This window comes from Theropithecus gelada, chromosome 12, assembly GCF_003255815.1.
Source record: "Theropithecus gelada isolate Dixy chromosome 12, Tgel_1.0, whole genome shotgun sequence".
Taxonomy (NCBI): Eukaryota; Metazoa; Chordata; class Mammalia; order Primates; family Cercopithecidae; genus Theropithecus; species Theropithecus gelada.
The window spans coordinates 42,710,341-42,734,783 of record NC_037680.1 but is presented as its reverse complement, the minus strand read 5'-3'; the positions used below and the strand labels follow the sequence as shown (position 1 = coordinate 42,734,783).

At 36.2% G+C, this 24,443-nt stretch overlaps 1 protein-coding gene across 2 annotated transcripts in view; it reads left to right on the top strand.

Moving 5' to 3' along the window:
* Positions 1–24,443, top strand: part of SCN9A (sodium voltage-gated channel alpha subunit 9) — a 186,427-nt gene that overhangs the window by 78,777 nt on the left and 83,207 nt on the right. The window contains exons 8-15 of one of the 2 annotated variants that reach the window (XM_025405213.1): positions 7,325–7,388; positions 8,651–8,792; positions 13,435–13,641; positions 15,296–15,583; positions 17,337–17,675; positions 20,382–20,511; positions 21,587–21,825; positions 24,208–24,381. In XM_025405213.1, the coding sequence (XP_025260998.1) occupies positions 7,325–7,388; positions 8,651–8,792; positions 13,435–13,641; positions 15,296–15,583; positions 17,337–17,675; positions 20,382–20,511; positions 21,587–21,825; positions 24,208–24,381 (1,583 nt within the window). Of the gene's footprint in view, positions 1–7,324; positions 7,389–8,650; positions 8,793–13,434; positions 13,642–15,295; positions 15,584–17,336; positions 17,709–20,381; positions 20,512–21,586; positions 21,826–24,207; positions 24,382–24,443 lie in introns of both variants that reach the window. The other variant, XM_025405212.1, reaches the window with a different exon arrangement.

The window sequence follows — 24,443 nt, the reverse complement described above, 5'->3', positions numbered from 1 at the left end:
ATTAGGAGGAGCCCTTGAGTTATGCGAATTATTTTTATATTGTGTTTAAACATGAATAAATGACAATTAGCTAATAATGAATCTTATACCACAATCCTCTCTTCCAAATCTGTACATTATTCTTTATTATCTTCTAAAATGTAGTTTTAGCAAAGAGGTGTTTAAATCAAGTCTGAATTTTACTTTCTGTTTTCTATGTTATAGAAGCCTTTCTTGACTGCATAATTGATTCAAACTTTCGTTTATTGGTGTGTTTATTACATGGTTTCCCTGTGCTATAGCAAGAAACGATAGCCTCAGCCCTTGCTTTCACAGAGCTTACCATCTAGTGGGAATGAAAAAATGTTTGAGGGAACAGACAAATAAATTAAAAGTATCTCAAGTTATAATAAATGCCATGCAAAGGAAGTGAGTCTCAGGTGCTGAGATATCAACTAGATGAGAAGACATCTCTGAGGTGATGGCATTTAAGCTGAGATCTAAAAGATAGTAAGAAGCCATAAAATAGTGTAAGAGTGGGTGTGAGTCTTTGTGTGGAGGGTGCTGCTTCAGTTAGGAGGAATAGCATGGCCAAAGGTCCTGTATAAAGGGAGGGTATGAGTTTAAAGAATGGAAAAGCAGCAGCATAGTTTATTAAGAGAAAGGAAGAATAGCAACAGAGAAAGTAGCAGAAAAACAGGAGTCATATCGTGCAGGACATTTCAGCCCATGGAAAGGAGCTTGCATTTTATTTTAAATGCAGTAGTTTTTATTGCTGTCTGTCTTGTGGACAACTGATTGAGCAAGGGTAGATGGTAGATGGGAATAAGAAAGACAAGTTGAAGGTGGCTTCTCTCATCTAGGCAAGAGAAAATGAAGGTTTCATTTACTCTGATGGCAGAGAAATGAAGAGAAAAAAGATGAGCTCGACACACAAAGTCTGTAGAGCTTGCTGATGGATTAAAGAAGACAGGAAGCATCGAGGATGACTTCTCAGTTTCTGGCTGCAATAACTGGATGGGTGGTGATGGTTAATGAGGAAATGGTGGACACGTTTGTAGAGGAAGGTCACTATTAGCTAGCTAAAATTAAAATGAGATGCCTTCGAGATGTCCAGGTGGATATATAATATAGAGAATTGGAGATTTAAGCATAGAAATCCGAGGGTCTGCTGAGTTTGGAGATAAATTCCAGAGCAATCAGCAAAAAGAAAAGACAACACATACTGACACACACGTCCCTCTAGCTCTGAACATCCCTGATGTTTTTAAGTGGGTAGAGAATGGGAGACTTGGTATTTAAAGCAATCTGGTCCTGAGATCTACAACTCTGACATTTAGAATTCAGGTAGAAAAGAGGACCCAGAAAAGAACACAGAGAAAGAGCTGCCAATAAAGTAAGAAGCAAAGATATAAATAATGAAGCCAAGAGAAGAAAATATATTGTAGAAACAGATGTGCTTGTGTGGAGTCATGCTACAAGATCAAGGATTAAGGATGATGAAGAAAGAAATATGCATTAGGTTAAGTAACAGGGAAGTCATCAGAGAATTTCTTGAGAAAATTTGGGGAAGTGGTAAGGGTTCAAGGTCAGAATAAGGTGCATACAGGGGTGAAAAGAGGTCAGAAAGAAGGTAATATGTGTAGACAATTCTCCCAAGAAATCTGGATATAAAGGGAAGCAGAATAATGGGGCAATGGCTGGCATTTTTTTAAAATACAGATTTTTGTAGGGATGTTTTGCTAGTGATCATGAATGAGTAGTTATATATGAGTCAATTCAGGAGAGAGAGGGAGAAGTCAAGTCCTCGTGAAAGTGAAAGAGTAAAAGAGAGAGACAGCTCCACTAAAACAGGAGGAAAGACAGAAAGGAAGACTGCAGAGTTATCAAAAGATGATTGAGTTCAAACCCAATGGTTTTTATTTCCTCAAAGTATAAGATGGGATCATTGCCTGAGTGTGCAAATGAGGAAGAGAAAATTCTACAGAATATTTGACAAGAATGCATTATATATATAGTCATCTCAGGGAATGAGAAATTCAGTGTATTTTGAGTGCAAATTTGATGTTTTGAGATTACTTAAAATATAACCATTCATTTGGTTGTGAGAGGTTCTCCACCAACATTCAGCCATTTGGAAGCCAGCATGGAAAAGACAGATGCTAGATTATGTGTAGATTGTGGTTCTGTCAGGTTAGGGACTGATGATAATGAATGCTCATGGATTTAAGCTATATAAAGAGTGACAAGAACCTAAGTTGGTTGATAGATCATGAGAAAGTACTAAGGCAAATGAATTGGCAATCTTTAAAAGATCAAAGAATTATAATTGTAAAGGCAACCTACATAGAGAACCTGAGCATAATCTAAAAGCATTTTCTGGTGCCTATAGCAAAGTATTTTCCGAAATGTCTTTCAAAATTCACCATCAAATAAATTAACTCACTGTCTCATCTCCTGCTGAAAAACATACAATTTGTAGATTTCCTTTGGTGTTGCTATCTACTTTGATGCTCATCAAACACTCTTTTATGCTGCTGCACATGAAAATGGGGTTCATGTGCACAGTGTGTAGCTAAATGTGCAGTATTATGGAGAAATATACTGTGGTTATATTGGGCTAAAATAGGATACTCTCTTCCTCCTATTTTTCTAATATTTGACATTTAATAGAGAAAGTTTTGAAAAAAACACAATGTTGGTCTTCACTGCTAACAGGACTTTTCCTATCTTCTTCATCTACAGCTGCTTTCTTGTGAGAACCACATTTGCCAGAGCGTAGAGTATCATGTTCAGGCCCTCTGCCCAGACCTGATTCCTTGCACTAGTTTTCTCAGAGTTGCATTATTTGCCCTTGGTTGGGCAAATAAGCCCAAGCCATACACAATTGTCATAAGTTGTCTTTTTTTTCCATTTTGCTACATTAATCTTGAAAATTAATAAAAAAAATTTCACCTAGAATCTTCATTAGATTTAATATCAATTCTATATTTTTGTTATATCAATTTTCATTCTCCCCATATGTATTTTAGTGGGAAGTTGGCATTTATTTACCCCCACCCACAACCTTTGCCATTATTCTGCATTCCCTTTTAAAACTAGGTTTATTGAGGAATAATTTACATGCCACAAAATTCCTCTTTTTAAACTTGTACAACTCTTTTTTTTTTAAACTATATTCAGAGTTGTGCAACGATCACCACTATCTAATTTTAAATATTTTCATCTTTCCCATTAAGAAACCCTGGGCCCATTAGTAGTCATTCCCCATTTCCCTTTTCCCCCAGCCCCTGGCAACCACTATCTACTTTCTTTCCCTATGGATTTACCCACTCTGTAGATTTAACATAAATGGAATCATATAACACGTGGCTTTTTGTGACTGTCTTCTTTCACCTAGCATAATGTTTTCAAAATGTATCCATGGTATAGTATGTATCTATGCTTCATTTTTTTTATTGCTAAATGATATTTCATTGTATGTATATGCCATATTTTGTTTATACATTCATCAGTTGATGGACATTTGGGTTATTTCCATCTTTTGGTTGTAATTGTAATGAATAATGTTGCTGTAAACATTCATGTACAAGTTTTTGTGGAAATACATTTTCAGTTCTCAGTATATACCTAGTAAGTGGAATTACTGAGTCATGATTCATGATTCATTCTTCTTCTTTTTTTTTTTTTTTTTTAGACGGAGTGTCCCTCTGTCACCCAGGCTGGAGTGCAGTGGCCTGATCTCAGCTCACTGCAAGCTCCGCCTCCCGGGTTCACGCCATTCTCCTGCCTCAGCCTCCCGAGTAGCTGGGACTACAGGCGCGCACCACCACACCCGGCTAGTTTTTTGTATTTATAGTAGAGACAGGGTTTCACCATGTTAGCCAGGAATGGTCTCGATCTCCTGACCTCGTGATCTGCCCGCCTCGGCCTCCCAAAGTGCTGGGATTACAGGCGTGAGCCACCGCGCCTGACCTTTTTTTTTTTTTTTTTTTGAGACAGGATCTCACTCTGTCACCCAGGCTGGGGTTCAGTGGTGCGATCTCGGCTTACTGCAGCTTCCACCTCCCAGGTTCAAACAATTCTCCCACTTCACCCTCCCGAGTAGTTGGGACTACAGGAGCCCGCCACCATGCCCGGCTAATTTTTTGTATTTTTAGTAGAGACGGGGTTTCACCGTGTTAGCCAGGATGGTCTCGATCTGCTGACCTCGTGATCCACCCGCCTCGGCCTCCCAAAGTGCTGGGATTACAGGCGTGAGCCATGGCGCCCGGCCATGATTCATTCTTTGTCTTTCAGAATCATCCCACTTTTGAATGTGCACAAGCAATATTTCATTCTTCTTTGCATTCATTTTTTCCCTTTTTAAAAGACATTAACCTTAAATCTTCTTGAAGCCAACCATCTTAATAATTTAATGTCTAGTTGTTTAGAAATTATTGTAAAGTTTTCTAGAAACCTAGAGTGAACTACTTGCATTGCTTTACCTTTCATCATTCTTGTACTGTGTTAAGTACAGTAGTGCAGCAGTGTGCTAATACAGATAGCTCCAGAGCCCATTCATATAATTTGGCTCCTCAGTGGTTGATAAACATGAACCAGAGTTAGTTTAAAGGATAATTCTAAAGTAATCCATCCTTAATAAAATACTTCGGATGTTTATGTATGCAAAATTGCATCTTATCCTCCCCCATACTCACTCTACCAGGCCCATCCTTCCCAAGGTTCAGGAGTGTTTTCAGGAAAGCTTTTCATGCACATTTTCACCTACATTTGCACCTCAAACTATGATCCTTTATTGTTTTATCTGTGTCTTCTAAGTAAGATAAAATGATGATGTGTAAGTCAATCAATAGTATTATCTCAAATTGTATACTAGTTTAATTATAATAACTCCCGTTTTTGAGCAGCTAGTACAGAATGTGTGGATCACAGTATCAAGTGGTTTACATGCAATATCCTATTTATACTATTTAACAACTTTATAAAGTAGGTATTCTTATACATATTTTACAGATGCAGCAGCTAAGGCTTAATGGCTTAAAGATAATTCACTTACTTAAGAAGGGATAGAAGCAACATTCAAATCCAAGAATATCTGATTTCATAGTCTTTCTTCCATGATTACTCCAAAAGTCTCCTAATAATCAGATTTTTTATTTGACCTGAGTAAAATAGGAAGTCAAGTTCTTATTAAGTAGAATAGATATTTAAGAGAGATGACAAAAGGTGTTTTAGTCACTTAAACGTTTACTATACAAGGATAGATCTACCTGATGTAAATGACGAGTTGATGGGTGCAGCACACCAACATGTGCAACATATAATTTGCACAAGTATACATATGTAACAAACCTGCAGGTTGTGCACATGTACCCTAGAACTTAGTATAATAATAATTTTAAAAAAGGATAGATCTGCCTCCAGTCTTAGCAACAAGCTTTAACAGCAAATGACAGAAGAGTTGATGAGAACTTTTACTACTAAAAATTAGCACAAAGGGTAACATGAAAGGTGAAAAATGGAAATATACATTGATTACATTGTCATCTCCTCAACACCTAGAATTAGTAGGTCCTAAATAAGTATGAACTGGTGAATTAAAAGTAAGAGAAGTTCAGAAAACAAATTTTATTCATTTATATACTGCCTTACTGAGTCTGCCTCTTATGGAGTATTTTGGGACTCAGGGGCTCTCTTCCTGCTCTTCCCTCTCCCTCAACTCCCATTTCCTCCTCTTCCCTCCCTACCCCCTTCCTTCTCCTCTATTCCCCTATTTTCCCTTCTCTTCCCTTCCTTTTCCTTTTCTAGCTACAAACTTTCTCTCCAGGTAAATTCATCAATCCTCATGGCCTTGATAGTTGTATATTAGATGATAACTCTCATCTTTACATTTCCAGCCTTGATAGCTCTACTGATGTCCAGAATCTCATATCAACCCAGCTGCTTACTTGAAAAATGTAATACCCAACAATCATCCCAAACAAAGCATGACTGAAACAGAACTCCTGGTTTTTCTCCAGACCTCTTCTTGCTGCAGTTTTCCTCTACTCAGCAATGGGCACTACCAACTCCCCCGCTGATAGATCCTGTGTCTTCTCTTTTGCACACACCCTGCATGCTCTCCATCAGAGGTTCCTGTCCATTCTCCTTTCATCACCTTCGCTCTACATCCACAGCTATTCTCTGAGTTGTAGCCATGTCCTGTCTCACTATTGTCACCTAACTGGTCTCCTTGCCTCCACACCTGCTTCTCTATAGCCCACTGCCCACAGAGTAACCACAGTGACATTTTTAAATGTCAGTAATATCCCATATTTCTATTTCCCACTTCTATTACATTGATGTACCACATAACAATGTTTTAGTCAATAGTGGACCACATATATAATGATCTCATAAGATTCTAATACTGTATTTTTTACTGTACCTTTTCTGTGTTTAGATACACACTTTCCGTTGTATAACAGTTGCCTACAGTATTGAGTACAGTAGCCCACTCTACAGGTTTGCAGCCCAGGAGCAATAGGCTATACCACATAGCCTAGGTTTATGGTAGCCTATACCATCTAAGTTTGTATAAGTGCACCCTAGGAGGTTTGCACAAGGATGAAACGTCCTAATGATGCATTTCTCAGATTGTATCACAGTCATTATGTGACACCTGACTGTACCTTTAATCATACTTAAAATCCAAACTCATTTCAATGATATGCAAATTCTGACATGATCTGGCCCCTGCCTACCTCTGCCATCACAATCCTCCCTCTCACCACACTGTAGCCACGCTACACTGTAGCCACATCTTGCTGGCTTTTCCACATACCAACTTCATCTCTGCCTTAGGACTTTAGCTCTTGCTCTTCCCCCAGCCCAAATAGCTCTTCACCAGTCTTTTCATGGCTGTCTTCCTTGTCACATTTAGATCTTAGTTTAAATATCATCTCCTTAGAAAGACCTTCCCTGACTGCAGCCTACCACATTGCCTTCATTTATTTTCTTTAGATCATTTATTACTATCTGAAAATATCTTGTATATTTATTTATTTACTTAAGTTTTTATCCAACCACAACCTCCACCCTCACCTAAACATAAAGGAGGCCTCATAAAACTAATGATTTTATTCATCATGTTTATTGTCATATTTATTGCCTAGCCTATAAGATATTAGAAATAAATATTTGAGGGAGAATATATGAGAAAATAGTAAACAAATGGATGCATGTTGCCTGGTTCCAGGCCTGAATTTCTAGATAATTGTCTATATCAATTGATTTGCCTGCTTTATGATAATCACAGATTAAACTCTGTAATGTTATAACTGTTCACATTCTTCTTCAACAGAATACTTTTATTACTTGGAGGGATCCAAAGATGCTCTCCTTTGTGGTTTCAGCACAGATTCAGGGTATGTAATATTTGTTTTCTCTTTAGTCTAAAGGCTGAAAGAGAAGGAAAAGAATGTTCAATCAGTTTGCAAATTAGTCTTTGATTCTATATTGCTTTTTATATATTTCATGGTTTTATTTGTCTCATTCTGTCCCACAACAAATCCAGTCTTTAAAATGTTCACAGTTAATGCATACTCTTGAAAGCAAGACTTTGAAATAGTGCTTGAATTAACACAAGACAGAAGTCACATAAATCTTAAGAAGGTAGAAAATGTTACTTCTAGAAAACACCAAAAGTTGGTTGGATAGTTTCAGGTCTTTCTTCTTTCTGGAAAAAGAAGAGTCACAAAATAAATTTTTCTTTCTACTCCCAAGTTCCACTCATTCTCCAATTAAATGTGACTCATAGGTGACTGAATGTTGTGTTTTGGCAACTCTAAGCAAAGGTATTCCTTGGACTTGGGTACATATATTTTAAAAATATTGTATATATAAGAATATTGTATATATCCAACTGTCCATATTGCTGCTTCTCTCTTACACCAACTTCATTTTGTAGCGCTAGCTGCATTAGCTCTTGCTTTTCCCCCTATGCAGATATCTCTTCATCAGTCTCTGTGTACACTGGAAACATAGGAATAAACCGGATAAGGTTGCTGTTCCCAGAAGAATCTCAGAGTATTGTATTTATTTAATGGCATCAGGAAAAACCAGTCCACCAATTTTAGAAAGAAAAAAGTCTTAAAGCTACAAATTTTTATGACCTTAGATAATTACTATATTTTGACTATTATTGATTCTAATCCATTCCAAGAATTATACAGAAAGAAAGAGCTTTGGTAGCAGCCTACGTATCAATATTTACTGATCCAAGAACTATTACAAAACATCTATTGAAAGTTTCCATGTTTTAATGATGATAATGCTAATGGCAGCTATGGTTTATTAAATACTTTCTATGTGCAGGAAGTAAGCTAAGTAATTTGTACACATTATCTTATTTAAACTTATTACAAATCTTATTTTCTTGAGGTAGATGTTATTATCCTATTTTCACAGACAGACTTGTGCCTTGAAGAATTTGGTAAAGTCACTATAAGTAGTCAGTAGTAGAGTGTGATTCAAAACCAGTTTGTCCTGGCTCCAAATCGTGTATTCTTAATCATTATTCAATGTTGTCCCCCTATAGAAGAAACCTTGAATTTGCAACTTTTCACTAAGGCTATTTAGCTTGTGTCCTGAAGACACTCTCACCTATAATGTTCTTTTTCATGTGTAGCCAATGTCCAGAGGGGTACACCTGTATGAAAATTGGCAGAAACCCTGATTATGGCTACACGAGCTTTGACACTTTCAGCTGGGCCTTCTTAGCCTTGTTTAGGCTAATGACCCAAGATTACTGGGAAAACCTTTACCAACAGGTGAGTGCCAAGAGAAGCATGCATTGTATTTTTGAATGGCATATGTATCTGGTGTATGTTAATAGCCTATATTAGGAGGATTTTTATTTATTTGAGAATGGAGGAAACTCTATTATCTTATTACTAAAATTATAAGTGTTTTACTCCCATAACTAATAATATGGATAGTTCTTGAATCGTAAATAATTTTCTTATCTTTTCTGGGCATATTTAATCTCTAGATCTTTCCCCTTCCTGAGTATATTATCCCTTGGGTCCTAGTTAAGTACCGGGACATACTGCAATGTTTTCTCAAGCTGCTCCTGCACATGTACTGTTTTCCATGCATGCTTGGGATGGCCTGAAGAGAAGAGGCTCTCTGACGTTCACCTGCTCACCATGTTTTATTTTTGAACTCCTATTTACAGTTAAAGATTCAATTCATTTCTTTAAGTTTTTCTCTCCCAAATCAACTGCTCCCAACTGTAGACTTCCATGACTTTTTGTATATTCTTCTGTTTATATCATTGATCTCTCGTACTGTAAGTGTTAATTCACATGGCCATTTCCTCTAACTTGAATGTGAACCTGTTGGGGCTGTGGTCTCTATTTACTTGTATATTCTCAGCAGCCAACCCAAAAGGAAGGAGAGCAAAATGATTATTCTATATTATGCATAACAATGATACACTTTTATCAGAATAGTTGCAGATTTGTCTTTTTTTTCTTTTTTGGCCTATTTTATATTTCTTTATTTCCAAGAATATTATAAATGAATTCAGAAATTATGTAAGATGCACTTTACAGCAAAAACGGGATGCAAATATTTTTTAAATAGGCAACAAGTGGTCACCTTTACTCAAAGAAACACAAGTAAAAAAATTAAAATAATTTTTCATCAGAGGTAAGACTTACTTTTCATTTAATATCTGTTTATTCTATTCTAAATTCACTTTAAAATGCTTTGTATGATAAAAGTATATTATATTATACAATTATTAATATAAATGCTAATTATCTTGTAAATTTGTTTAAGTTACTTATAGATTCTCAATATTAGACCTTTGTCAGATGGGTAGATTGCCAAATTTTTCTCCCATTCTATAGTTTGCCTGTTTACTCTGATGTTAGTTTCTTTTGCTGTGCAGAAGCTCTTTAGTTTAGTTATATCACATTTGTCAATTTTGGCTTTGGTTGCAATTGCTTTTGGTGTTTTTGTCATGAAGTCTTTGCCCATGCCTATTTCCTGAATGGTATTGTCTAGGTTTTCTTCTAGGGTTTTTATGGTTTGGGGTTTTACATTTAAGTCTTTAATCCATCTTGAGTTAATTTTTGTATAAGGTGTAAGGAAGGAGCCCAGTTTCAGTTTTCTGTGTATGGCTAACCAGTTTCCCCAGCACCATTTATTAAATAGGGAATCCTTTCCACATTGCTTGTTTTTGTCAGGCTTGTTGAAGATCAGATGCTTGTAGAAGTGTGGTGTTGTTTCTGAGGTCTCCGTTCTATTCCATTGGCCTATATGTCTGTTTTGGTAGCAGTACATGTTGTTTTGGTTACTGTAACCTATAGTATAGTTTGAAGTCAGGTAGGGTGATGCCTCCAGCTTTGTTCTTTTTGCTTAGAATTGTCTTGGCTATATGTGCTCTTTCCTGGTTTCATATGAAATTTAAAGTAGTTTTTTTCTAATTCTGTGAAGATGTCAATGTAGTTTGATGGGAACAGCATTGAATCTATAAATTACTTTCAGCAGTATGGCCATTTTCATGATAATGAGTCTTCCTATCCATGAGTATGGAATGTTTTTCCATTTGTTTGTGTCCTATCCTGTTTCTTTGATTAGTGGCTTGCAGTTCTTCTTGAAGAGGTCTTTCATAACCTTTGTAAGCTGTATTCCTAGGTATTCTATTCTCTTTATAGCAATTGTGAATGGGAGTTCATTCATGATTTCGCTCTCTGCTTGTCTATTGATGGTATATAGGAATGCTTGTGATTTTTGCACATTGATTTTGTATCCTGAGACCTTGCTGAAGTTGCTTATCAGTTTAAAGAGCGTGGGGGCTGAGATGATTGGGTTTTCTAAATATAGGATCATGTCATTTGCAGAGACAATTTGACTTCCTGTCTTCCTATTCGAATACCCTTTATTTCTTTCTCTTGTCTGATTGCTCTGGCCAGAAATTCCAACACTATGCTGAATAAGAGTGGTGAGAGAGGGCATCCTTGTCTTGTGCCAGTTTTTAAAGGGAATGTTTCCAGCTTCTTCCGATTCAGTATGATATTGGCTATGGATTTTTCATAAATAGCTCTTATTTTGAGATGTGTTTCATCAATACCTACTTTATTGATAGTTTTTAACGTGAATGGATGTTGAATTTCACTGAAGACCTTTTCTGCATCTATTGAGATAATCATGTGGTTTCTGTCATTGGTTCTGTTTATGTGATGGATTACATTTATTGATTTGCATATATTGAACCAGCCTCTCATCCCATCAAAAAGTGGGCAAAGGATATGAACAGACACTTCTCAAAAGAAGATATTTATGTGGCCAAAAAACATGAAAAAAAGCTCAACATCGGTGATCATTAAGAAATGCAAACCAAAACCACAATGAGATACCATCTCAAGTCCATCAGAATGGTGTTGTTAAAAAGTCAAGAAACAATAGATGCTGGTGAGGCTGTGAAGAAATAGTAGCGCTTTTACACTGTTGGTGGAAGTGTAAATTAGTTCAACAGTTTTGAAGACAGTGGGGCAATTCCTCAAGGACCTAGAACCGGAAATATCATTTGACCTAGCAATCCCATTACTGGGTATATACCCAAATGAATATAAATCATTCTACTACAAAGACACATGCACATGTATGTTTATTGCAGTACTATTTGCAATAGCAAAGAGATGGAATCAACCCAAATGCCCATCGATGTTAAACTGTATAAAGAAAATGTGGTACACATACACCATGGAATACTATGCAGCCATAAAAAAAGAATGAGATCATGTCCTTTGCAGGGACACGGATGAAGCTGGAAGCCATCATCCTCAGCAAACTAATACAGAAAGAGAAAACCAAACACTGCCTATTCTCACTCATAAGTGGGAGTTGAAAAATTTGAACACATGGACACAGGGAGGGGAAAAACACACACTAGGGCCTGTCGGGGGGTGGGAGGCAAGGGGAGGGAGAACATTAGGACAACTACCTAATGTATGCAGGTCTTAAAACCTAGATAATGTGTTGATAGGTGCAGCAAACCACTATAGCACATGTATACCTATGTAACAAACCTGCATGTTCTGCACATGTATCCCGGAACTTAAAGTAAACGTGTGAAAAAAAGCTCATCATCACTGGCCATTAGAGAAATGCAATTCAAAACCACAATGAGATACCATCTCATGCCAGTTAGAATGGCGATCATTAAAAAGTCAGGATAACAGATGCTGGAGAGGATGTGGAGAAATAGGAGTGCTTTTAAACTGTTGGTAGGAGTGTAAATTTGTTCAACCATTGTGGAAGACAATGTGGCAATTCCTCAAGGATCTAGAACTAGAAATACCATTTGACCCAGCAATCCCATTACTGGATATATACCCAAAAGATTATATATCATTCTACTGTATAGACACATGCACACGTATGTTTATTGTGGCACTATTCACAATAGGGAAGACTTGGAACCAACCCAAATGCCCATCAAAGATAGACTAGATAAAGAAAATGTGGCACATATACACCATGGAATACTATGCAGCCATAGAAAAGAATAAGTTCATGTCCTTTGCAGGGACATGGATGAAGCTAGAAACCATCATTCTCAGCAAACTAAAACAGGAACAGAAAACCAAACACCACATGTTCTCACTCATAAGTGAGAGTTGGGTAATATAACAGATGGTCACAGGGAGAAGATCATCACACACTGGGGCCTGTTGGGGTTGGGGGGTAAGGGGAGGAATAGCATTAGGAGACATAACTAATGTTGGTAATGGGTTAATGGGTGCAGCAACCCACCATGGCACGTGTCACATGTAACAAACCTGCACGTTATGCTAAAAAAAAAAAAAAAAGAAAAATCTCTGTACCTTCAGTTTAATTTTGCTCTAATCCTAAAACTGTTTTGAAAAGTCAAATCTATTTTAAAAAGCAAAGAAAACCAAAAAAAGTTAATTGAAACACCTATGAGATGAATAAAGTAATTAAATAAGACTATCTCCCTAGAGTTAACATTCAATGATATTATTAATATTTGATGGTAAAGAAGGAAAAGATAGAATTTTAACAGTAAGAGGGACTATAGATATCACCTGTTCCTAAAATTTGAAAGTGAGCAAAGGATTTGATTTTATGAGTAATTTTCAGGCTATAGGAAAAAATGCATGATTTTTATACTACTACACTTAATAATAAAGAATCATACATGACTTTATTACTTAATAATAAAGAATCATACATGACTATTACAAGCATATTACATTGCTATATTCTTTGTACTGAAAATGTGTTTAATATTTGTTTTCCATGAAGATATAATTTCTCTTTATATTTTTGATAACATGAGATTATACAAAACTGTCAAATTTGCCCATGCCAGTCAAATTGAAATAATTTACTAAAAAACTTTCTGTTGTTCAAATGACAATTTCCATTTTTCCCTAGACGCTGCGTGCTGCTGGCAAAACCTACATGATCTTCTTTGTCGTAGTGATTTTCCTGGGCTCCTTTTATCTAATAAACTTGATCTTGGCTGTGGTTGCCATGGCTTATGAAGAACAGAACCAGGCAAACATTGAAGAAGCTAAACAGAAAGAATTAGAATTTCAACAGATGTTAGACCGACTTAAAAAAGAGCAAGAAGAAGCTGAGGTACTGTTATTTGATTTAAAATTCTTCCCAGAGGTAGAGATGCAAAAGGTTACAACAGAGGCTCTGTGGTGTATGTTCGGCCTTCTCCAGCTAGATTTTCTTTAATGAACTTTTGTGTATAAACTGCATCCTCATTTCTGGTGTGGATAAAGGAACCAATTTTGGACGGAGCTAGAATTGACACTTTCCCCATAATCATCTCACTGCATGGAAAGTGATCTAAGGCTGTACCTCCTAAACCTTTTACCTACAATGACTTAGAGTGTGTGTGTGTGTGTGTGTGTGTGTGTGTGTTTATATATGCATATATATATATGTATATATACACACACTCAAAATGGATTTCCCCAGAGCACCAATTGTATACAGTGGTTTCAGGAAACTTATTTTAATGTTAAAATTAACAGATACTGTTCTATGGGGTATGAATACCACAGTGCATCATGTTTTGTTAATGTCACAAGGATTTTTAAGATAAAACAGGAGATATTAAGAAAATAATAATTTTGATGTGGCTACTTCAGGTTGTCACAGATCCTTGAAAGTTTCCTCCTTAATCCTCTCTCCAAAGAGATTCTTCAGTGTAAATGTTTGAGAAGGCTTGTACGAAGAGAAACATAATTTCAGATATACTGCAGGTGTCTTAACATTTGTCTGAAGGTTTGACCTAGTTAAATCTCTTCAAGGAATCTAATGTATTAGGGGAGGGCCATCATCTGTAATGCAGATAAATTCTGATGCACAAATATTCAGTGCAGTATTTGAATAATGGTAAAAATCAGAAAACATTTAAATTTTGGAAAATTAGAAAATAACTAAGAAAATTATGAAAACTGTGTATCTCAGTGTATTATTTTGCCATAGAACTATGTGTTTTTTAAAAATTATGATGTCATGAGGAAAAATCTTTTAGAATAATGATGGATTAAATTCTGTAGTCAGATACAATCTCAGTTTTAAAATTATACAGACATATAAAAAGAATGGAAGAAATATTTGCACCAATTATTTCTGGGATGTAAGATGACTTTTTTTCTGTTTTTCATTTGTATCTTTATTTCCCATGTTTTTACAAGAATTTTTTTAGTGTTCATAAACAAAACATTTTTGTAAAAGGATAAGTGCTGGGTTATCCCAGGTACTACCTAGGGAATCCCCAGAAGTTTCATTCAGGCCAATACTCATTGACCTTACCACTTTCTTACAATATTGTGCTGTAATAATTCATTTATTTTTCAGATAACTCAATCTTTATTAAACCATAGAGTGCCTGATTCTATTGATGATATGGAGTTAATTGCCTGATCATCAAATTGTCTGTCTTATTACATGGTTTATGTGAGTTTTACGTTCCAATATTACCTTATAAAACATTAACATATAATATTTAATTTGTCTTTACTGTAAGCAAATTAATAACATGTGATAGTTTAATTCCAAAACACAATAGAGCTTTATTTCAACCTGAGACAAAAAATATATATATACTTTGTAAGCATTCTGATGACTGTGTAAAGAAAACGATCATTTCATGTTTAAAGGACATGATTATATGCATCATGTTGTTATGCTGATAGGTGAAAGATGTCCTCTCCTAGGGTTTCCTAGGATTTGGAAATGACTCATTTAAGTGTTAATGTCTTGGCCCAACCAGGCAATCGCAGCGGCAGCAGCTGAATATACAAGTATTAGGAGAAGCAGAATTATGGGCCTCTCAGAGAGTTCTTCTGAAACATCCAAACTGAGCTCTAAAAGTGCTAAAGAAAGAAGAAACAGAAGAAAGAAAAAGAATCAAAAGAAGCTCTCCAGTGGAGAAGAAAAGGGAGATGCTGAGAAACTGTCCAAATCAGATTCAGAGGAGAACATCAGAAGAAAAAGTTTCCACCTTGGTGTTGAAGGGCATAGGCGAGCACACGAAAAGAGATTGTCTACCCCCAGTCAGGTACCACCCAAACTGCTCAATGTGTATGACCAGAGGCAGAATGATAGAGAAAAATGTCTTATTTTAGGGTAAGAGACCTCAGGAGAGGATAGTGAGTGACTTCATTGGTATGATTTTAGGTAAAAACCTAGTATCGCTGGGCGTTAATGGAAAGATGTACACAGGTTTTCATTTGGGTTTGATCATTTTTGAAAGATCTTATAGTTTCAGAATTGTCAAAATATTTTCTAATAAACTAATTTTCAGAAACAAAATATTCCTGAGAACCATTGTAGAAATAAAGAGACTATTCACACTATAGACTAGTTGCGCTTCTTTCTTTCTTTTTTTTTTTTTTTTTTTTGAGGCGGAGTCTTGCTGTGTAACCCAGGCTACAGTCAGCTCACTGCAAGCTCCGCCTCCCGGGTTTACGCCGTTCTCCTGCCTCAGCCTCCCAAGTAGCTGGGACTACAGGTGCCTGCCACCACGTCTGGCTAATTTTTTGTATTTTTAGTAGAGACAGAGGTTTCACCATGTTAGCCAGGATGGTCTCAATCTCCTGACCTCGTGATCTGTCCGCCTCGGCCTCCCAAAGTGCTGGGATTACAGGCCTGAGCCACCATGCCTGGCCTTGCTTCTTTCTTAACCATTATAGTTAATAGTATTACCTGAGTATCACTCACCCATTTGGAACTTTAGAGAAGCCTTTGATATCCTCCACCCCCAACCACATCAACTACTAATATGTAATGCCATAGTCCGTTAATTCTGCTTATGTGGAAGTTCTCTTTCCCTTTCTCTTTTCACTGGAACCTTCATCTCTCAGATCTCCCTGCCTATAATTCTGCACAAATCCCCAAGAAGAACCATTACTTCTATTTTCCTTAGGACTTCCCTGCTTTCCATCACACAACCCCACAAATCATTTTTGTAAACTAAAAATCTAGTTAAGAATCTGCAAGATTCTGCCTGATATACACAATAATAAAAGGTAGAGTCCCTGCCTTCACAATTTCACTTGAACCTAGGCGATGATACGGAACTTGGACACATACATCAATAAAAATAAATATGACAGGAGCAGTCCAAGCTGGTTTTGAGGCAAAGACCTTGCCATACTTTTTCCATTGTTCACAATATTTGCTGCTTTGTTCTTTACATAGTAAGCACTAATGTCTATTGAATTAGATCCTTCCAAAGGCTTTGCATCCTGGACATGAGTCATATAAGCATGAATTTTTCCTCCTCTTTGGTATTGGGCAACTACTTTAAAAATATTTAATGACTATAAATTAACTGGTGTTAAATGGTCTTTTTAAATACACTCTAACTGAGCTCTTAGTACGTAAGGTGGATTTTCAATGCAAAGAAGCAGACAGCATGATTTCCAGTTTTTTGTGAAGCTTGGGGATTGATATATAAAAAGGTGAATGACCCGTAATACTAAGTTCTTTTTTTAAATGATATATTCTGTGCAGCAAAATGAATGGCATTAAAAGAAAGGAGCAGTAACTCTAGACCAGAATATTAGAGAGCTGTACAGCAACAAATAATTTACCTGGTCCTGAAAGGATGAGTTCTGCAAATCATTTCATCCCTTCAGTGGAATAAGTTTTTTTTTCTCACTGAATTGCTTCGGTTTTAAGTGTGTTTCTTTTAAGTCAGTACAGAGCCACCTGCCCTCAGGCCAGTGGGTTCAGTGGTATTTATATGAAGTATACTTCTGTTAGTAGGTGCTTCAGCAAATACATGTTATTTTGTAATTTTTCTGCAGTCACCACTCAGCATTCGTGGCTCCTTGTTTTCTGCAAGGCGAAGCAGCAGAACAAGTCTTTTTAGTTTCAAAGGCCGAGGAAGAGATATAGGATCTGAGACTGAATTTGCCGATGATGAGCACAGCATTTTTGGAGACAATGAGAGCAGAAGGGGCTCACTGTTTGTGCCCCACAGACCCCAGGAGCGACGCAGCAGTAACATCAGCCAAGCCAGTAGGTCCCCACCAATGCTGCCGGTGAACGGGAAAATGCACAGTGCTGTGGACTGCAACGGTGTGGTCTCCCTGGTTGATGGACGCTCAGCCCTCATGCTCCCCAATGGACAGCTTCTGCCAGAGGTGATAATAGATAAGGCAACTTCTGATGACAGCGTAAGGACGTTTTACGTAGCTCAGGCATGGCTGGGCCCTTGTTCCTGCATCAGTCGGTCTCTCTGCTGGAGGGCCTTCTCTCTGGTCTTGTGAATGGCTCTGCATTTTGCAATACTTTTTCTCTAGAAACACACCTTTGATTCATTACCTTAATCCTCATTCTATGTGTTGTAGGCATCTAACTCAAAGATAAAATCCCATTTTTGTAAAAAGGTACTTGTCTATTAATTTTATAATTGAAGATTATAAATAATCTATTTAGAGAACAATTTATGAAAGATAAATATATAGATAGATATCAGCACAGAAAATGCAATGATAATGCTGATGTTAGTTAATAATAGATCCCATTTCTATGAAGAAATTTGGATTACTTGCCAGCTACTGCTATCTTTTTCAGGTCACAACTTAATATGTACCTATTCCAAGGAATTCCAAGGAATCTTATTTGAGTTGTTAGTAACAGCAAACACGTTTTTAGTATTTACGACAACCCCATGAGATGACATATTATTATCTCTGTTTTACAAATGGGAAAATTGAGGCATGGGGAAATAAAGCAACTTACCTCAATGTACTCAGGTAATAAACGGTAGCTCTGAAGTTGAAACAGAGGCTGTCTGTTTCAGAGCTTGTACTCTTAACCACCCACTCTGCTATCTCTCCAATGTGCAGTAGAACGCTTACCTTGAAAAAATTTAGAATGACTATGTCTTAGGTCCTCTACATAAATGAAACATAACTGTTTTCCTTTTAAAAAAATATTTCATCTGGAGTCTATGAATCCAAACAAAATATCTGAAACGCAAGCATTGATACAAACAAACATAAAAGCAAAACAACAATTTTACAGCAGTTCCAAAGGTCTAGGAGTCACTGAGTGGTTAGAGAAAGGTGTCTGATTAGGCTTGAAAGTGAGATCTTTCTCATTCCTGGAGTTTTCAGGATATCTCTTTAGCCCACTCACTATGCTATGCTGCATTACTAATATCAGCAAGGGCTTTGACTAGCCCAATAAACTTCAAACATACGCTACATGCTTATATATTTATATTTGCAGACAGTGTAGTATTTTAAATGAGAATATAGTTCCATCAAATCCATGGCCACACATATATTTCAATTTGAATAAATGCATGTGCTTTTAGGTAACATGTGACCTCTATGTGTGCATGATACAGCTTAAGCCCTTCTCTCAAGGTACTTTTCCTTATTGAATGAGCATGTTAAATTTCTGTGGAATCAAACTTTGGTTGCATTTTGTTTTTTAATTATGTGTATAGTATGTAAAATATTATATAATTTATATCAGATTTGGAGATTATTTCACATTTTTTAATGAAGTTTCTTCATTTAAGAGTTTTTTAACCATAGAAAAATCAGTATCACAATAAATCCTAAAGTGAAAACTAGAAAACTAGGGGAATTAGTGGATACTTATAAGATACAATGGTAATACAATAAACATAAAATTGTGGCACAATATATGGTTTATGTGAAAACACTGCATAACAAATAATGTCATCTCTATACCTGAAACATATCTACATGGAAAATAATTTGTTTAATCTGACACATTCTTATTTCACAGACTATAGCACAGAAAACATGGTTTTGAGCCTTTTCAAAAAGTTGACTTTTTACGGAGATCTCTCAAATGGGTGTGTCTGTTCACATACACATATATGTCTAATACACCCATGCACATATTTATGCCTGTATATGTTTTGATACACCACATACATGCATGGCTATATACAACTATATAATTTTACAAATCTAGAAATATATATTTATATATTTAAATATATGTGTTTAAAATATATACCACATACCACACACAAGCAGACAAATGTGATAGATCTAGAGTTGTATAGTTTTTTGTGTATATATGTGTATGTGAGTATGTGTGTGTATTTCTGGCCTGCATGGAATCAACATAGTGTTTTAAATTTGAATTAATTTTCAAGTTTTACAAATAAGACATTTTCTCACAAAAATAAATATACTTGGTATGCATGAATTCATATTTTTGCATGGCAACAATTTCTAGAGCTGAAAGAGTGGTCACCTCTTTCAGATGTAGCTTGCATTCTCCATTTCACTAATTGTTCTTTTCAAACTGAGTCATTGATCATCATATACTCTGCTCAGTTCATGAGGTCTTCCTTGGCAGTAAGAGACAAGCATTATGGTAGTTTCATTAATGTTGTTCCCTCAATACAAAGTAATTCCAGAAATTTATCAGAGAACACTGAGATTCTACCCCTTTAGATACACAGTACTACAGCACTTTAACTGTTTTCATGTAGGACTCTCACATGATAAAACTATCTGAATAAATTGGACACCCAGAAAGGTAGAGAGGTGATGATAGTGATATAACAAAAAAGCAGCTAGCTTTATTTTTTATCTCCTAAATATTAATTCCTTTAATCCTTACAAGAATATGAAGCAAGTACTATGATTATCCCCATTTTACCAATAATAAAACTGAGACAGTTAATTAACTCTCCTGTGATATACAGCCAGTAAGTAGCAGAGCCATAATTTGAACCCAGCAATCTAAGCTCTACTTTTAATTACTCACCACAGCTATATAAGCAAGATTTTATCTTACACCTTCAATTTATTAGGATTCTGTTCTTAAGACGTTAATTGATCTTTTTTTAGGGCACAACCAATCAAATACACAAGAAAAGGCGTTGTAGTTCCTATCTCCTTTCAGAGGATATGCTGAATGATCCTAACCTCAGACAGAGAGCAATGAGTAGAGCAAGCATATTAACAAACACTGTGGAAGGTATGTAATAATCTTCTTTTTACCAGACAGATTCTTAAATAAAATTAACATAAATCTGGTCAACCTTAAATAGACACGTGAAATTCTTAGGAATAATTCAGAGGCCATAAAATAGTTTTAAATGATGGTAAAGGTAACCAACAGATATTGATGGAAGTGTTTTTATGTGCTTAAAAATGGATAAACTTATTTGCTCTTAAACACGCACATTGATAACATGGCAAAAATGAAAAAAAAACCCCACAAAGACAGATGTTGGGTGATCTGACCTTTCAAAGACAAGTGATTTAATGGTAATTGATGCAGAAAACAAGGTTAACCCAGAGCTATGTGATTCTGTCCCTATCCAATCTTACAAATTACATATTCGCTCAAATTTGTCTCTTCTAATAAGCAAAGATAGTCAAAGGGTGACAACTTTGCAAACTGTGCTGGCTTCTACCCTCTCCCCTGACAATATGCCCCAGGTCCCACCTGGTCCCTGGTCTAACACTTCACCCCCACATTCCCATCATGGGAGCAGACAAAGTGTCTACCCATCCCCTGAATGAATGATGAGAAGTAAATGGGCTGGCTAATGGTGTGAAATGTCTATTTCATGAGTCCTCCATAAATTATTTCTAGTTGCTTGGTTCTAGGATTGTTTTCATCCGTGAACTATTACAGCAAGAGTTTTTTCTGGATAGAATAGTCTCATCTTATTGTTGTCATGGGACTAAAAACACAGGTGAAAAATATGCATATTGGTGGAAAATATACATTTCTCTGTTAAGGAAACATTAGTTCTCCTGTTTACCATCACATGTTAGGTGCATTTTCCTCTGAAAGATGCCCACATATGTGCTTGCAGTCATTAATTTCACTTCCTTACCCTCATTATGCTTCATCTAGGCAACAAACATGTCATAATAGACTTACGTAAGAGGCTATACTTTCATTGAAAACAGTACTGTTAAATTTTCAAAATCTAAACTACAAACCTTGTTTCAATATTAGAGTGCCTCACTGATTTGTATCTGATTAGGAGTGAAATATACAAATGGCTGACTCCATGTTCTCTGTTTTTTTCTCCCAGAACTTGAAGAGTCCAGACAAAAATGTCCACCTTGGTGGTACAGATTTGCACACAAATTCTTGATCTGGAATTGCTCTCCATATTGGATAAAATTCAAAAAGTGTATCTACTTTATTGTAATGGATCCTTTTGTAGATCTTGCAATTACCATTTGCATAGTTTTAAACACATTATTTATGGCTATGGAACATCACCCAATGACTGAGGAATTCAAAAATGTACTTGCTATAGGAAATTTGGTAAGTCTCTTATTGTATGTTGCATACTCATAGTTTCTCTCTTTAGTTGTCATCACTGTCATTTCATATTTTTTTATGTCAGATGAATCAGCAGCCTCATAATTATGCATATCAAGAAGTTACCATATGAATGCATGCGTAGAGCCAAGTTTCTGGTTATGTCTTTCAAAATAATTGCGCAGTAGTGTTGAGGTCTATAAATAACAATACTATTTCTATAAAAGGTTACCATCTTGGGAGTTGATAATGATTTTTTCTTCCAGCATATTTCTTGGGAACAACACTTAACATTTTTGGTTCTTTCTTATACCTTCCTAATTACATTGCTGCTTTCTTGTAAGTACACATCTCACATACTTTCAGAAAACCTGTGGATGTATTGCTTTGACATAATAGTGGTGAAGTGTTTGGGTCCTCAGAGTCCCAAAGACCTGTGTTTGAATGCTGATTCTGCATTATATGAGTGATATGGCCTTGGACAAATATTTTAACTCTATATTATTTAATTTCATTTATAAAATAATACTTCATTATAAAATGATAATTTTTATTTATAATATAACTATATTTCATTTATCATATTGTTAGGTGGATTAGTTTCTACTTATTAGCCTCGCATATAGTAAATACACAATAAATTAAAGCTATCATCATCATCAACATCATTATCATCAAAACTTCAAAAGCTTAATGAAACAAGCTTTAAAAACAACTATTGGGCCGGGCGCGGTGGCTCAAGCCTGTAATCCCAGCACTTTGGGAGGCCGAGGCGGGTGGATCACGAGGTCAGGAGATCGAGACTATCCTGGCTAACACGGTGAAACCCCGTCTCTACTAAAAATACAAAAAAAAAAAAAATTAGCCGGGCACGGTGGCGGGCGCCTGTAGTCCCAGCTACTTGGGAGGCTGAGGCGGGAGAATGGCGTGAACCCGGGAGGCGGAGCTTGCAGTGAGCCGAGATCATGCCACTGCACTCCAGCCTGGGAGACACAGTGAGACTCCGTCTCAAAAAAAAAACAAAACAAAACAAACAAACAACAAAAAAAAACAACTATTTTGAGAAACCAAAATGGTTGAACTGGACATAGAAGACTCAAGGATAGGTGAGAAAGTGATCAACAGGCTTCTAGAAGGTATAAGATCCAATTAGGAAAACTGATGCCAGAGTGATCTCTAGAATGTACAGTGTTGGTCACACTAACTCATAGTAAACAAAGGGCCAGTTTTTGACTATGGATGTGAGGCAGGCACCAGTTCATTTTTAGGGCTAGAGAATCCCAGCTTATGACTCTTCGTAAACCATGAATAACTCTGGGTATCTTTGTCAATGTCTACATAAGATAATTTTGCTTTTGCCGTGGTCCCAAACAAATTGATATTTGAAGACCAGAAGTTCTTTTCTGGGTCTGCCTTCTCTTCCAAATTGTCTACAAATATTCCCAGTTACAATGTTTTCCCCATGTGCTCGCTGAGTTAGCATTCTTCTTCCCTTCTATTTATCTTTGGAAAAAGGCAGGAATATCTAGTTTCTAATTGTTGGTGGAGATCTGGATCATGCAAATAAGTACCTTCTCACTGAGATGACTACATCCCTGTGAACTCAGAAAGGATTTACCTGGTCACAGCTACTACCACAACCTCAAGTCCAGCTGCTCCCTGCCAGTCGTCTTGATCCTGCATTATTTGAAAATTGACTCCTACAATTATAGACCTAAACATTTCCCTTAGAATCTTCTTTGATCAGATTCCTTGACTCAAAGTGTACCCAAAGGATTCATTTCGGTGTTGCCTTTTTAAGTGAGTCCTTTGATACCAGTATCATGAATTGATATTTTGCAATGCACTTTTGTGTGAAAGCTTTAGAAGTCTTACTTTAGCTGCCATATTGTCAATTAAATACTTTTTTCTCATCTGCTGATAAATCTTTAACGAGTGAGTCAACATGTTCTTTATTACTCTAACAGTAGTCAGATCAGAAAAAAAATTTTTTTTTTCTGGCTCAAAATTTCAGTATCAATTTATGTTTTCTTTTTATCTTCTTCCAGAACAACTTTTTGACCCACATAAATTCTTTGAAAACAGTGACTGTGTCAATTACCAAATGTTTTACTTTGCTGAAATTTTAATATGCTATTCTAAAACGCTCTATAAAAATGATGAGCACCGACAGGACAGTTAGAGCTTCAACCTTTTGATACTTATATGGGAGCCAGGGAAGAGTGATACCTAGTTTATAGGACTAAGTTGATAAGAATATCCATTTATAAAGTATTTAGCAAACTGTCTGGAACACAGTAAATGCTAAGCAAACAGTGATTATTATCATTGTGTTGATTTACTATTTTCTAATATTAACAGAAAAACATTATGTTTCTCACTTAGGTCTTTACTGGAATCTTTGCAGCTGAAATGGTATTAAAACTGATTGCCATGGATCCATATGAGTATTTCCAAGTAGGCTGGAATATTTTTGACAGCCTTATTGTGACTTTAAGTTTAGTGGAGCTCTTTCTAGCAGATGTGGAAGGACTGTCAGTTCTGCGATCATTCAGACTGGTAAACATAAACTAAGGTTGCCATTATATTCTATAATAAAGGGATATTTATTTGGTTTTGCA